Below are 15,353 nucleotides of genomic sequence, written 5' to 3'. Positions count from 1 at the left end.
GAGTTCGTGGGCAAAGCGGCCTACGATCCTGGCTCTGCACCTGCCAAGGGCAGGAGCCAGTGCTTAAAAAAGAACCGCGGAGGAAACAGCGGGCGCGGCCAGCTGGAGCGCTCCACCGCAGAGCTGCCAGGCTCGGGGCTCCAGCAGCCCGCGCTCGCTCGACCCACCCGTGCGGCCCTTCAAAACCTGGGGCGTCCTGTGCAGATCTGGGTGCCTCGGTGTCCCAACCCCCACCCTTCTCACCCCCTCCCCCATCCTGGGTTCCGGGGGCGTGGTTTGGCGCGGGGGCGGGTTTAAGTCGCCGCGGGTGTCTGACCGCTCTGACAGGTCTCCAAATTCCTCCCAGGCTCCGGTCCCGCTGCGCGGTTCCGAGCGCCCAAGTAGCCCCGCGCTTCCCTGGATCCGGAGGCGTCTCATCGACTTCCACTCGGCCCGGAGCCTCTCTTCTCGCTCAAACCTTTCGCCTACCGCCTCACCCGCCAAGGCTCGTTTCTCAGGCTCAGGAATCCGCTCCTGTGGCTTCTCTTCGTACTCAGCTGTTGGCTTTACTGCCCTTCCCACTTGTGCTTTCCTCACACCCCCTGGGGTCTGGCAGGCCCAATGGACTCCAAAGAGCTAAGTGAAGGGAATGGGAATTGTGTGCTGCGATCCATCAGAATCGCTGCTAGCAGCGGTGACTTAGTCCTGTAGCGGAGGCTGGGACCCTGGGGCTAGCAGCGCCCCGCCACGATCTTCCTTGAGGAATGCATCAGTCCAGAACCCGCGCTGCCAGTATTTGCTATGGAAGTGGCCATAACAAGGAAGGAACCGAAGAGAGAGCTTCATTCAGCACACCTCCAAATTAACTGTTTGGTGACTTGTTAGTGCTAAGGCTACCACCTTTCTCCTGCCCTCCCGCGGGGCGCCCTCCCGCCTCACCATCACCCACACCTCCTGCCTCATCGCGCCCGCCTCCAGCTCCGCCCCGGCTCCCCATGCCGGCGCAATGGAGTTATCCGAAGGGCGATGATTGCCGCCACAGCTGCTAACTTAGCACCCATCCTAGCCATCGGTCACCCTTGGCCAGCCTTTCTGCAGCCACCGAGACGTGGGCGTCCAGAGTCCAGTGCCGCAGCCAGGACCCGCCCGACGCGCAGCAGAAGCGCGGTGCCCAGGCGCCTCTTGGAGAAGGAAGACTGCGCCAAGACGCTGAGCCTAGAGCCAGCCAGGGGGCTGTAGTGCATCAAGGGACAGCGTGGCTAAGAGCGCTGAGGATTTCGCGGACAAACAGCCACCACTTTCACTGCGTATCCAAGCTGAGCTGATTGGCGGGAAGGTGGCTTGCCAGTACACAGGGGTCCGCTGCAATCTACCAGGAGCACCTTGCTCCCGGACTCACTATGACTTGACCTGTGGGGGCCCTGCTCAGGGCTCCTGCAGTCGAGCAGCCTAGGAAAGAAGGGATCGCTGCCAAGCGGCCTTCGGGTCTTTAGGAACCCCTATCACCAACTGACACAACCAGTGTCTGCGCCTCCCTCCCCGCGGACCCAAGCCATGGAGCTCTCGGATGTGCACTGCCTTAGTGGCAGCGAGGAACTCTACACCATCCAACCGACGCCCCCGGCCGGCGACGACGGGAGCGGCTCTCGGCCGCAGCGGCTGCTGTGGCAGACGGCGGTGCGGCACATCACCGAGCAGCGCTTCATCCACGGGCACCGAGGCGGCGGCGGCGGCGGCGGCGGGGGCTCCCGCAAAGCCTCGAACCCTGCGGGCAGCGGACCCAATCACCACACGCCGCAGCTGTCTACCGACTCGGTGCTGCCTCTCTATTCTCTGGGCCCCGGAGAGCGAGCGCACAACACCGGTGGCACCAAAGTCTTTCCTGAACGCAGCGGGAGCGGCAGTGCCAGTGGCAGCGGGGGCGGGGGCGACTTGGGCTTCCTACACCTTGACTGTGCCCCAAGTAACTCAGATTTCTTCCTCAATGGAGGATACAGCTACCGAGGGGTCATTTTTCCAACCCTACGCAACTCCTTCAAGTCTCGGGATCTGGAGCGCCTCTACCAACGCTATTTCCTGGGCCAGAGGCGCAAATCGGAGGTAGTGATGAACGTGTTGGATGTACTAACCAAACTCACCCTTTTAGTCCTGCACTTGAGCCTGGCCTCGGCTCCAATGGACCCTCTCAAGGGCATCCTGCTAGGCTTTTTCACTGGCATCGAGGTGGTGATCTGCGCCCTCGTGGTGGTCAGGAAGGACAACACCTCCCACACTTACCTGCAATACAGCGGCGTGGTCACTTGGGTGGCTATGACCACCCAGATTCTGGCAGCAGGCCTGGGCTATGGGCTTCTGGGCGACGGCATAGGCTACGTGCTTTTTACACTCTTCGCCACCTACAGCATGCTTCCCCTGCCTCTCACCTGGGCCATCTTGGCCGGCCTGGGCACATCCTTGCTGCAAGTCACCCTTCAAGTACTCATACCCAGGCTAGCGGTCTTTTCCATCAACCAGGTAACTCCTGCTTGCACTTGCTTTCCAGCTCCACTCCCCTGGGTTGTTTAGAAATAACTTCTAGAGAGCTGGGGGGCGGGGGGGGGGGCGCATTCTTGTAAGTTTGCTTCCCTAGCTTACTTAGGCTTTGTGCGTCTCGGGGGGCGGGTCGGGGGAGTCAAGGCTCATAATAACTGAAACAAAACGGCTAACTTTACTCTTCTACTCTGGCTGGTAATTCTCCTCTAACATAAGCCTTTCTGCTGACACCCAAAGTCTACAGGACACACAGAAGAGGAGAACTGCCTAGATTTGAGCTGTGGCGCTTTGCTAACGCACAGCAGATTGCTGTAAGGGATTCTTCACTTGGCTTTCTGCTTGGCTTGTTTCTGAATGGATTTCATCTTTGCTAAACATGGAATTGCAGTGCTGGGCGCCCTCCAATAGGTCCTCTCCATCCTTCTCAGTCCTATGACAGGGATTTTATTTAGGTAATGTTAGTGCCCTTAGGATCTACCGTGGTTTTGTCTCTTATTACAGTGCCCAGCCCCTGATCTCTGAATAAATAAATACATAAATAAATGGGTCTCAGGAATTTCAGGATGGCAGACTCTTGGCAAAGAATATAAGTTTTTATTAATTAAAAGAGACGCTTCAATGTAGATGACTTTAATGAAATACTTAGATGAAGTCTCCAACTCTGTCTCTCTCCTTTCTCCCTCTTCCTCTCCCTCATTAAATATGAATGTGCTTATGTGAACAAAGTTCACGTTGTCTCTGGCTGGGAAGGTAGACAAAGAATCTGTTGTTTAAATTCACTAAAACCAATTGATAATTAATGGTCTGACACTTTGTTTAACAAATATCTGGTACTTAGCAAGGAGAGTGGGTGTGGGGGCTTCTCCTTTACAGAGAGAAACATCAACAGACTCAATTTTGGAAGAAAGCAACTGTGAGGTGCTTGGCTAGGGGCTTTTTTTGTATGCATCTGTCCTGCTCTCAACATCTCTGCTTACTCTTCTATTGGATTGATGTTAAAACTCTTCTAGCCATGTATAATGGGCAATCCTACTGCAAATGACTGATGATCTGCAGATCACTAGCCCCAATAGAAAGCTTTTCCCATCATTGCCTTCTGGGGTTTAATTGCATTGGGGGTCTTTTTCCTTTCACGATGGCTGTGTCTATTTGCTGAGGCTGCTTATCTGGTTAGTTGGTTGGCTGTGCTCTTCAAAGTGTCTCCTCCAGGAAAAGCTAAGAGTATCTAAAGCATGTAGCTGGGATTATTGGGCAGGAGGGAGATAAGAGCCCAGCTGAGAGCTGGGTGGGTGAACTTTTCTGCACTACAGGCAATGGTGACTATGCTCTGGAAAATATCCCAAGCCTTTAATATTTGACGCATAGTAGAGTGTCCCTTGAAGAAGGCTTTAAGGCCTGTGCCTGGGATTGTATAATATTATACAATGTATAAGCTGTGCACTTCAAATTCTGTGGACCCCTAGGGATGTCTGAACCCCTAGCATGCAAATCTACTTTCTCCCAAGCACCCCTGTTCTTTTCTTCCTTTTCTTTACTATGTTTCAATGTCAGCAAATCATTGCTTTGTTCTTTTGCCCCTCCCTCTGGTATCCTCCTCATTTGTCTCCTGCTTCTCTCCTCCTCTTTGAAGACCTAACTCAGTCTGAGTTGTTCTCACAATCAACCACAGATATCTGATGTATACAGAAAGCCTCATTTACAACCTACTGCCTTTCAACAGTAGCCTTACTTGGTGCACATTACTGAAAGACCACATAAAATATGCCGGGGTAGTATTTAGAAAAACACACCCTAAGTGTCAAATTATGAATGTCTTCAAAGTTCTAAGTATAGATATGTTTTTCTTGCCAAGTGAATCCAGCAAGCAAATTCTGGCTCCATATTTGTTTGATACTCTACTCAAATACTACCAGATGGGAAAAGATTAAAAATAACCCCCAATGTCTTCCCACTCCCATCCTATGATCAACAGTTCTCCACTGTGAAAACCAAGGCCCACGACATGTAAACTAAGCCTTTTCGCCTTTCTGTTTGGGACAGGTTATTCATTTAATAGGATTTCATAGGCCAAATACCCTTTCTGCCATATGGAAGCTACCTGGGCCATAGGATTCTTCAGCTTGGGGCTGCAAGTTCCTTTAAACATTTTCCTTTGGCGCCCCCTAGGGGTGCAAGCTTCTTAGAGCCTGCAGGAAAGTGGAGGGTTTCTCTCTTTTCCAAATCCCTAGGTTTGTGTTATTTTGGGTTTGGTCTGTTGGTTGGTTTGGTTTATTGGTTCCGGGGGGGGGGGTTATTTTGTTTTGCCCTGCTTTATTTTTAAGAAATACTGGTTTATTTTCCATATTCAGTGCACAAATCACATGTAAAACTTGGTAAGAACCTCTGTGGGCCACCATAGTGAATTCCTAAGTGCTCACTCACCACAGCCTACTCTCTCCCCCAGGGGCTGCTTGTCCTCCTCGAACTCTTCCTCTTCTGCTCTTCTTGAGGTCCAAAATTCTTCACCCATCTTTCCATCTTCCTAATATCTCAGGAACTTTCATACCTCTTTGTCTTTACATCTGCATTCTGGGTCAATCCCCCGCCCCCTCCCCCTATTCTTCATTTGATCTGGCATATTCTATTTGTCCAGATTCTCACAAGCCACTCTCCCTAGTGCATGCCTTGTTTGGGTTTCTCTGCAGCAATCACACTGTCTGAAACTATCTTATCATTTTGTTGTGTCTCTTTTGTTTTTACCTGAAGTCTCGATGCTCACAAGAACACACACACTATAAGGGCAAGATATTGCTGTCATGTTGACGATTTCATCCATAGCACTTAAACAAATACCAGACACAGAGTATGCACCTAAGAGAATCTCCATACAAACAAGACTGCTCACCACATGATTACAAAAATATTCAACTTCCCAAACTCTTTGTTGATTAAAGAATCCTCCACCCAAGCACATCTATACAAGCATGTATACACAATTAAGTTGTTTGTATATAAGACAGGCTTTTACCTCTAAATACTGTTTGGAGAAACCAAAATAGACAGCATGCGATTTGTACAATATTTTACATAGAGCTTAGATCCTTTGTTGGTGTTGCTATCCCTGATGATATATAGGCAACATTGCCCTTCATTTTTATTTCAAAGAAGAAAGATTAGATTGCCGGAAACCCAGGGGACTTTCTGAAGCCAGGGAGCTAACAGGTGATAAGTACAGAATTAGAATTTGAACTCCAGTGCTAACTATTCCTCAGCAATCTCTAAGGGCATCCTTTCTGCAGACTAAGAGTAAAATGGACTCCTTTTGCTAGTCAAGAGAGTACAAGGCCATACGCTCCATCAATGAGCATTTAATGAAAAATGCAGAAAGGAATTGAGAGAGAAAATGCCAGAAATGGCATAGATTCTTTAAAATCTTTCTGCTCAGCTGGGTACCAATTCATCAATCGAAGGCCATAAACCCTTTGAATATCAGGTCTTTGCATTAATCTTAATTCCCTGTAAGAGGGTGGCTCAGGTTTAACTTAGTATTTTCAAGACTCATGGGATAAAAACGAGAATCCAGTGTCAGCTACACTCTGTCAGCTGCCTCACTTCACTGAAAATGTCATCTTCAAAAGTAATAAGCGAGCCAGTAATTGCCTTCTTAATCCAAGCCATGAGTTTCTGCTGCTACTGTCTCCATCCCTAAGAAATCACATCTGTGCCTTGAAAGGGCAACCACTGTGCTTCAAATCTCTGCCGACCCACCATAGGAGCAGACAAAGCCCCTTGTGAATATGCATCACAAGTTGGTTCCCACTGTGGATATGAGTCTTAATCTTAAAAGGCTCACTAAAGAGAATTCTTCTCAGCATAGAAATGGTTTGTATTCTTTCTACTCAGGCAACAAACTAAATCACTGCCCTCCAAATTCCAACACACAATACAACAGAAACACACACATGTACACTCGAGCACACACACACACACACACATGACACACACATAGAGAGAGAAAGAGAGAGAGAGAGAGAGAGAGAGAGAGAGNAGAGAGAGAGAGAGAGAGAGAGAGAGAGAGAGAGAGAGAGAGAGAGAGAGAGAGAGAGAGAGAAGTTCATGGAAAATATAACAAACCACCCAAATTGCCCACACATTTTCTGGGTCCAATAACACTAGAAATGAGAAACCTTCTTAAGTTGCAAAGCCCAATTGGAACTTTTTTTTTAAGTTAACACCCTATAAGAGTTCAGTTGCAGGTAGCCTGACATCTACCCTTCAGCCACTGAATTAAAATTAAACTGTGTCAGCCTCACATATGGTATGCAAATCAATGACACTGAGAGTCTTTCCCATACTCTCTAGGAAGTTGATATTTCTCCATTTGAAGCCAATTGTTTATCCAGCAGTTAAATTTATTAATCAAAAAATGTATTATAAGATAACATTATACATATAAATAAAATATAATAATAAGGCCCCAGGTACATTCTAAGCACCATAGCTATGATTAGCATTTTATTCTGATTTAATTTCGTGGGACAATAAGAGGGGCTACCTAACATTTGAAAATCATCTTGTTCTCATTTCTCAGCTCATTAGACACAGGATGGTAGAAATCATTTAGTTATTGGAAAACTGAGAGCAGTAATACTTAACCAGAAAGATGACTGCATTGTGCTTCTTCTCTCTCGGGGGATCTAAAATGTTACAGCCAGTGACTAATTAGACTTCTGTGCCCCTTGTCGAAGCAAATAAGGAGATAAGTGTAGAGAGAAAGTGATTCCTGCAAGATAACCCTATGAGCAAATGCAGACAGGTATGCAAATCCAGGTTAATCCTTGTTCAAGGTCATGCTGTCAGTTAGATAGTTCTTTCCTGTCTTAGACAGATCTCATCAAACCGCAGAGACTACAACCAGACAAGTGCTGATTAAGTAATGATTCTTGAATCCGACAAATCATGAGACCCAGTTAGACTGCTCTCCTATCAGTAATTGTGTAGGACAGCATGCAGTTGTAGGAGATAAGATAGAGAGGTGTGATGGGAGCAGTGGGGTTTTAGGAGAGAAACTGTGGTTTAAATATGCACTTCTGGTCACTTAAGTGAGGCATTGACCTCAGAGTAAAAACAAAGAAATAATAGAAAACGATAATAGAGTTATAGCCTCTCTCTCTCTCTCTCTCTCTCTCTCTCTCTCTCTCTCTCTCTCTCTCATTTATACAATTTAAACACAAGTGCATTTATACATCTTTGTCTAAGACTAGGGCTCTTTGTGTCTAACTCAAATCAAATTAAGATGACTATTTAATGTACAATAAATGACACGTGATTTAAACCACCCCTAACTTGGTAAACACTCAATTCATAACACAGAGCTACCCATTTAAATGGTATGATTGAACTCTCACTCTGACTTAACTCACCTCTCTAGTTACAGTATGCAGTTTCTAAACCCTGACTACCCCTGTTTCTGTACATTCTTTAGGGGTATTCATATGGAATTTAAAATAATAATTGCAATCAGCATGTCTGAAAAATGCCTTCCAAAAGCATATTTGAGTGTTAGCCTTCCTCAGAGGCACCCCTGAATGCCAGAGAATGGAACTATTATCCTCCTGCTTGTAAAATACAAGTCTTCCCTTCATGGCCTTTATTTTCTCTTTCTTCATGTTTGCTTTTCATTCTTGTTATACCTTTTATATTTTTGTTTAAACTATTATCTTGTTTGTCTGCTATGGTGGACGGTGGTTTGGTTTTGTAAAGGATTTGTAATGATGCCAAAATGATCAATTAAATCCCATTGGCCCTGGCCTGTGGGCATCTTTGTCTAAGAGTTGCAAATAGATTTGGTGTCTGTATATTTAGAGAGAGTTGTAAACTGATTGTGTAATGTGTGTTGTTCAAGATTAAATTATGAATTTGTTTCCCTTCATATCTGAGTATGTCACCTGACTGTCATCAATGAGCCAGAGCACAATTAGATTAGAACTGGGAGTGGGGGTGGGGAGCTGACTCGAATTTTGGAGCAGCAGCTGCAATGTTCTGCTAAGTGGGACGAATGCATTAGTCATATTTACACTCTATTGATTGATGGCATTTAAGAGCTCACCAAAAATAAGTGAAACCAAGCATAAGAGGAAAAGATTAAACACATACACACACTCATACACAATCGGAGGATACTAGTACAATCATCTGCGACATTTCACTGCTGTCTAAATATTTCTTAGGATTTATTCACATCCCAAGTTGGTCCATTTGAGTTGATCCTGCAGGTATTTGTTTCCAGAACACAGATGACAGTTGCAATATTCATCTCAACCCTTTTCTCTCACCAACAAAGGGGCACAAGGCTGTTTGTCTGAGAGACCAGTAGGCCCAAAATAGACAATTGGGCAATATGTCAATTCATCTGACATATTGTTTCTGAAGCACATGTCTGGTTCTTTTCTTTTCTTTTTTTTTTTTTTTCAGAACTGAAGTAAGAGTCTAAAGTCTAGCAGCAGCATTAGAAATTGGGGAACATCTGTGACACATAGGTTTTCACCTCAGTCAGCCAGATAATGGTTTATATAAATAGCTTCTTCCTCAGGATGAGTACAGGAATGCTGCTTTGTCAACCCCCTGCAGCAGGGGAAGCCAGAGTAATTGGCCGCAAGCTTTCCCAGGAAATGTAATTGGATTTACACACTCAAATCATATCATGTGAGTTTGTTTATGAAGGATATTTTAGGAAGCCAGGTCACTTAAGCAGCACTTGAGAAGCCAGCTCTTCTCAGGGCAAGGTTTTCTCAGTCAGCCCTGTGGGGTAGAAGAAGACTGCAGAGAGGACTAATTAACCATGGAGATACTGTGCATGCAGTGGGAGACTCCAGTCACATCTTAGTTCGAATGGAAGCCATTTTCTTAGCAAATGGTTCCATGGGACTTTCTTTCCAACCAATGGACTGAGTTTATGAACTGATGTCAAATAAACATACAATGGCTTGTTTAACACTATCTCTGTGCTGGGCTTTGAATGAATGCATGTCATGTGAATTTCTTTACCTGAATTATATATAATTTTAAGATACACAAGACCTGAAGTAACTGTTAGATATTGTGTTATCTAATATGCTCTATTTTTTAAAAATAGATGCCTAAACATTGGTGTTGCAAATTGTAAAATGCCTATGAAGCACAAGGCTCCCCCTCTGCTCTGGATGGGTTTTGAACACCAAGGACAAACTCCCCCTACCTCATAACAGGATTCACAAACTCCCTGGCCCAAATCTGTTTAAATATCAGCTCTGTTAAAGCACAGCCTGGTCAGTTTGGTACTCAGTAGTGCCCCAGGACTAGAATTCACGAGGATGTAGACAGATAGTTAATGAACAGTTTACCTACTTAATACCCATTCTCCTATTCTTCCTTATTAAGGAATGTTAACATCTAAATGGTGAAGACATGAACTAGACGTGAACAGAAATTGAAATTAATGTGGGGGGAGGTTCTTTCTAAGTGTGTGAATTTTTTAGCTGCTATTTATATTTAAAGTACATACCATGTAAAAATTTTACCTGAGAAGAAAACCTACAACCACTTTACTTTTTAAAAATCTATCCTTCACTTGTACCAGCTGATTTTCTAGTTGACTAGAATAAACAAATTCAGAGTTTCTTCATTTGTGTGTGTGTGTGCGCGCGCGCATGCGCGCGCACGCATATATCTATGTCCATATCTATGCCTACATGATTGCATACAAATAAATTAAGATTGTTCATAAAATAGACTACTAAAGAATAGTCAGTACATAATTATAGTACGTGTAGTTTTTCAACTTAGACTGTAAGAAACATAGCTCCCAAATTTTAACAAATCAGGATGAGAAAAATATAGGAAAATTACTGCAGGCACACTTGAGGATAGAAAGAATATCAGAGGAATGTGGTGACTGTCCTCAAATATCTGTGCTTCTGCTGTGACAAGGAGGTTAACTATTCTATGTGTGTCTCACACCAACCATGAAAGAGGTGAGGTTCTTTAATCTGGAAAGCCACAATTTTAAGTGATGGGCTCTCCAACAGGAAGATTCATGAAGGGAAAGCTGTACTGACAGGAATCCATAGGAATGGTCCTTAGAAAGATTCTGGTATAGGTGGTCATTTCTTCAAGGCCAGTTGGAAGTCATTGGTTACACCTACAAGTAATCAGGGTTAGTTTGCATTCAAGAAAAAGGTAGAAGGAGGAAGGACAGTATGTCTAAAAGTTAAAGACATATGATTATGTTAACTGGCTGTTCTTTTGGGTGCTCCTCTGGGATCTGTGCCTAATAAAGCACCAACCTGTTTAGATGGTAGGGACCACAGCTGTCACACATGGCTACTGCATCAGCAAGGAATGATGAAAATAGACTAGATTTTGCTGCTCCTCAAGAGCAGCATCTGGTTTTAATAAGGAGGAATAGGAGAATGGGTATTAAGTAGGTAAACCGTTCATTAACTATCTGTCTACATCCTAGTGAATTCTAGTCCTGGGGCACTACTGAGTACCAAACTGACCAGGCTGTGCTTTAACAGAGCTGATATTTGAATAGATTTGGGGAAGGGAGTCTGTGAATCCTGTTATGAGGTAGGGAAGCTTGTCCTTGGTGTTCAAAACACATCCAGAGCATAGGGTTCAGCAAACACTTTTATCATACACAGGTCTTGGCTTCTTTTGACTTCTTCTTGTCTCTTAAGCATGAAGCCTTTCTTATAGGAACTAGCGCAAAAAAAAAAATAAAAAAATAAAGTTCAAACTCTAGGAAAAAAAAGCGGTGAATGTGGCTCTTCCTTCTTGATGAGGGGCATGCAAAAGAGCCATCAGAGGACTGAGGCTGGTTATTTACAAATCATCTTGTCTATCACAAGCTGAACATATCCCAAGCCTGGTAACCTAGTAGCAGAAGGATGAGTCTACCCAATGTCAGGGTAGATCTGCAGGGTCAGGAAGGTCTGCAGTTCTGGGGACTGCCAGTTACTATGTTCATTTGACCTTCCTGTGAAAACTGGGGTACTTCTCCAGGAACCCAGATAATCTTTCCCACCCAAGGGAGGGCAGACAGGAGCTTCAGCAAGGTTCAAGTTTCTTTCCTTGGACCTTTGCCACACCCTGAATTTTCACCTATCACAACAGTGTCCTCACCTTCCCATGTAACCACCAGCCTGTCAGATCCTTGAGGGCAGCCACTGGATCATATTATCTTTGTGTCAATAGCACACAACACAAAGACATCTCTGAATGGCATGCTTTTCATTTATTGGAATGATCGTCCATGTCCTGAACACATCCCTTCTGATTCCTTCCCAGATCTCCAACAGTCACCAACAGGGAATGAGAAAACAATCACAGAAGTCACTTCCTTTGTCCCATATGCCAGACATTACCCTGTGGTGTGCATTATCAAAAATATAAAAGCTGTTTTTACTAGCCATCATTTATTAAATAGTATAAGGAAAGCCTCAAAGCATTATCCAGATTATTTCATTAAAATAAAAGTTATAGTGCTGAACTATTTGTATTCACCCATCTCTGACAGTTTTTCATACTTACCACTTCTTCCACTTTTTGAGATTATAATCATATCATTTCTCTCTTCCCTTTCCTCCCTCCAGACCCTCCCATATACCCCTTCTTGCTCTCCTTAATGTCCTCTTTACTAAACTAGCATATTCCTTTTTTTTGGTTGTTTTTGTTTTTTTGAGACAGAGTTTCTCTGTGTAGCCTTGGCTGTCCTGGAACTCACTTTGTAGAGCAGGCTGGCCTCAAACTCAGAAATCTGCCTTAAACTAGCATATTCCTTAACTGCATTCTAAGCATTTGTCCTTATACAGGCAGATAAGTATAGTCCTCACCCCTCCTGGATGAAACTTCTCATTGCAACAGAGGGAGACCATACAGAAAATCAGGCAAAATGCAGTTGTTGAGCTATTCTCAGTGGGCTGTATAAAACACATCAGGCTCAGGAAACATTGTGGCAGAGGGAACAGAAAGAGTGTAAGAGATGGAAGAATGGGAGATTGCTGTGAGATTATCTCATAAGAATGAATGCCAGAAACTATCTCCAGGAAGTCTCACCAACATGACTTTCTGAAACTTCTGAACGAGTCAGACCCACCGATTCAAGGTAGAGCCCTAATACTAAGAGAGAGGCGACTCTCTCCTTTATCTTCCCTGTTCTGTAGCATTCTGGCTCTGAATTCTGGGGTCCACATCAGTTTATAATTCCATGTACACACTCAGTCCCTTTCTTGGCTTGGCCTTTCTTGTGCATGATTAGTGTGTGTGGTCTGAAAAGCATTTCTCCCCTCTTTTACCTTAGTCCTGGTATTCACCAAGCAAGAGACTCTGCCTCACTCTTAAGGGAAGAGCATTGTACAAAATGGGCTATTTGTTTTATTCCTGCAGCTTTCTTCCATCATGTAAAAGCCAGATTACACATTAACTAGACCAGTTTGAGTAAAAACTGCAGAGAAACTAAAGCCTGTATCCAATGATGTTAGTCAAATACTCTATAGAGAGTTTCAAAAAAATGTTTATGAGAAACAATTCTATGTCTAGTTCCATGAAGTACTCTCCCATGTGATTCCTTTTTCTACGGCCAGTTAGAAACTAAGTCAATGAGAGCAAGGTCAAAGAAAAACAATCACTGTGTTCTTTGGTGAGCCTTCTTAGCCTAGTGGTTAACAGCTCATCCTGGAGGATGGACTCCTGTCTCCAAGTGGTAAGCAATCACTGAGTACAAAGTCTTCTTGCCTCTTCTGTTTATGAAATATTAGCATTGCCCTTTTCTTCTACAAAGTACATAGTGATATCATATAATCTATTGGAGCCTGCCCTCACCATCTCAGACAGAGAGAAACTGCACAGTGGAATATGTACATATGTATGTGTGTATTTATATATGTGTATGTGTATACCTATACGTGTGTGTGTGTGTGTGTGTGTGTGAGTGTGTAAAGTAACCATGTAAGTACATTTCCTTAAGTCCACAGAAACCGCAAACTCTCATCCTGTTTTTGCTCTGGATTTTTCTCAGTAACTTTGGCCAAAGAACAGAGTTGATTTAAAAGGAACCTCAGTGCTAAGATCAGACTCTATCATACTCTCTATTATATCATACTGTGTGTTCTGCCTCAATTTATCCAACTCCTGATCTCGACATCTGTCTCGGCAGCTGGGCTATAAATGTCACAGAGTCAAGGTAATCCCGGAGTCATCATCAAGTCTCTAGCCTTATCTAATGTTTCCTCAAGTGTCTGTAGATTTCACTCTTCATTTTACCTGTCTGTGAACAAATGCTTGAGTAATCATATCAGAACAGCTCTTGCTTCTTCCACTTTACATCTGAGGATATTGAGCTCAGAAGAGTGAAATCATCTCGCTCAAATCCAGAGACTAATGAGAAGGTCCAATCTACAGTTTTTCATTTCCAATGCTTCCCACTGGAACCAATGGTCTACTAGGACCACTTTATCCGAGTTAACTATGCTATTTTCAGAAGAGGTAACTTATAAGAGAAAAATACCAACTTCTTTCATATTAGTCTGCAGAATACAGAATACAGAGCCTTGTACTGAAAACAGCACCTAAAATATCATCTAGCAATACAACTTTGAACATACCATTCACCTGCCTTAGCTTCCTGTGCAGCTACAAATGTCTACCATGGGTGGGGGAGACCTAAGCAGTTAAGGTACTTGCCACCCAAGCAAGAAAACCAGATAAATAATCCACACATATGTCATGTAAGCTTGGTGCCTGTAGAGGCAGGGGTTACCAGAGCTAGCTGGCTAGTGATACTCTCAGGGAACTCTGGGTTGAGTGAGAGGACCTTACCTCCAAGAATATGAAATTTTCTTGACATCAATCTGGGGTCTCCATATACACATTCATACATGTCTCACCCACACTCAGCAACTCATGAACACACACTCAACTCTACCTATGAAAAGAAGAAAAAATCCAAACACTGTGAAATTGAGGTATAATTAACATGAATATGGGGTTTTATATTTGTCTTGGGTATTTGATTTCCTAAATCGGACAATGGTAATTCTTATAGAAATACAACATCTGAACATCTTTGACCTTAAGAGTCTAAAGACATCACTCATGAGAAATTATTGAGCAAAAGCAACTTACTATAGGGTTTGTAATATTTAATTCTTCTGCTGGTTGAGCTGCAATACGGTTATTTGCTGTAAGACCATAAGTCTTCTGTAGTCACTGAATTTGTTTTGGAGAGACTAATGACTATGATATTTAATTGACAGATAATTGTTTCTTTTGAATATCTGATTAGTGACACTGTAGCACTTGTCAGGATTTTAAAACGTGTGTTAGCTCTGATCAGCAAGCTATTTTATGTCAACATTACTCAACAATGATTGATCTGCCATTTATTCACCCTGAATGTCTATATTGGGAGCATGGTGTCTATGGAGTTTTATTTGTCAGCAGCTCCCCCAGGAAAGAGCCAAGGTAGCTTTGAGGAACCCACTTCATCTTGCTATACCTTAGTCATTTCGCGTATAACCAAATGACATTTAGATTCCTTTTGCCAATGTCTCTTTGTATAAATGAATAAGAAAGAATTTGAACCTAATAAACAACTGTGACAAAAAGCTGAGTGATGAAATGATTCCTTTAACAAAGACAGTTTGGCATGGATTGGCAGGATCAATATAGTAAAAATGACTATCTTGCCAAAAGCAATCTACAGATTTTTCCCCTGTGACCACATCTTCGAGGCTTTTCCCCACTTTCTCCTCTATAAGTTTCAGTGTCTCTGGTTTTATGTGGAGTTCCTTAATCCACTTAGATTTGACCTTAGTACAAGG

General features: G+C 43.7%; 1 protein-coding gene across 3 annotated transcripts in view; it reads left to right on the top strand.

Moving 5' to 3' along the window:
• Positions 1-324: 324 nt before the first annotated feature.
• Positions 325-15,353, top strand: part of Adcy8 (adenylate cyclase 8) — a 219,163-nt gene continuing 204,134 nt past the window's right edge. For all 3 annotated transcript variants that reach the window (XM_021183269.2, XM_021183268.2, XM_021183267.2), the window contains exon 1: positions 325-2,493. In XM_021183269.2, the coding sequence (XP_021038928.1) occupies positions 1,534-2,493 (960 nt within the window). In that variant the 5' untranslated portion in view covers positions 325-1,533. The remainder of the gene's footprint in view (positions 2,494-15,353) is intronic.

Source organism: Mus caroli, chromosome 15 (assembly GCF_900094665.2).
Source record: "Mus caroli chromosome 15, CAROLI_EIJ_v1.1, whole genome shotgun sequence".
Taxonomy (NCBI): domain Eukaryota; kingdom Metazoa; phylum Chordata; class Mammalia; order Rodentia; family Muridae; genus Mus; species Mus caroli.
This window is presented reverse-complemented; position numbering and strand designations above follow the sequence as displayed.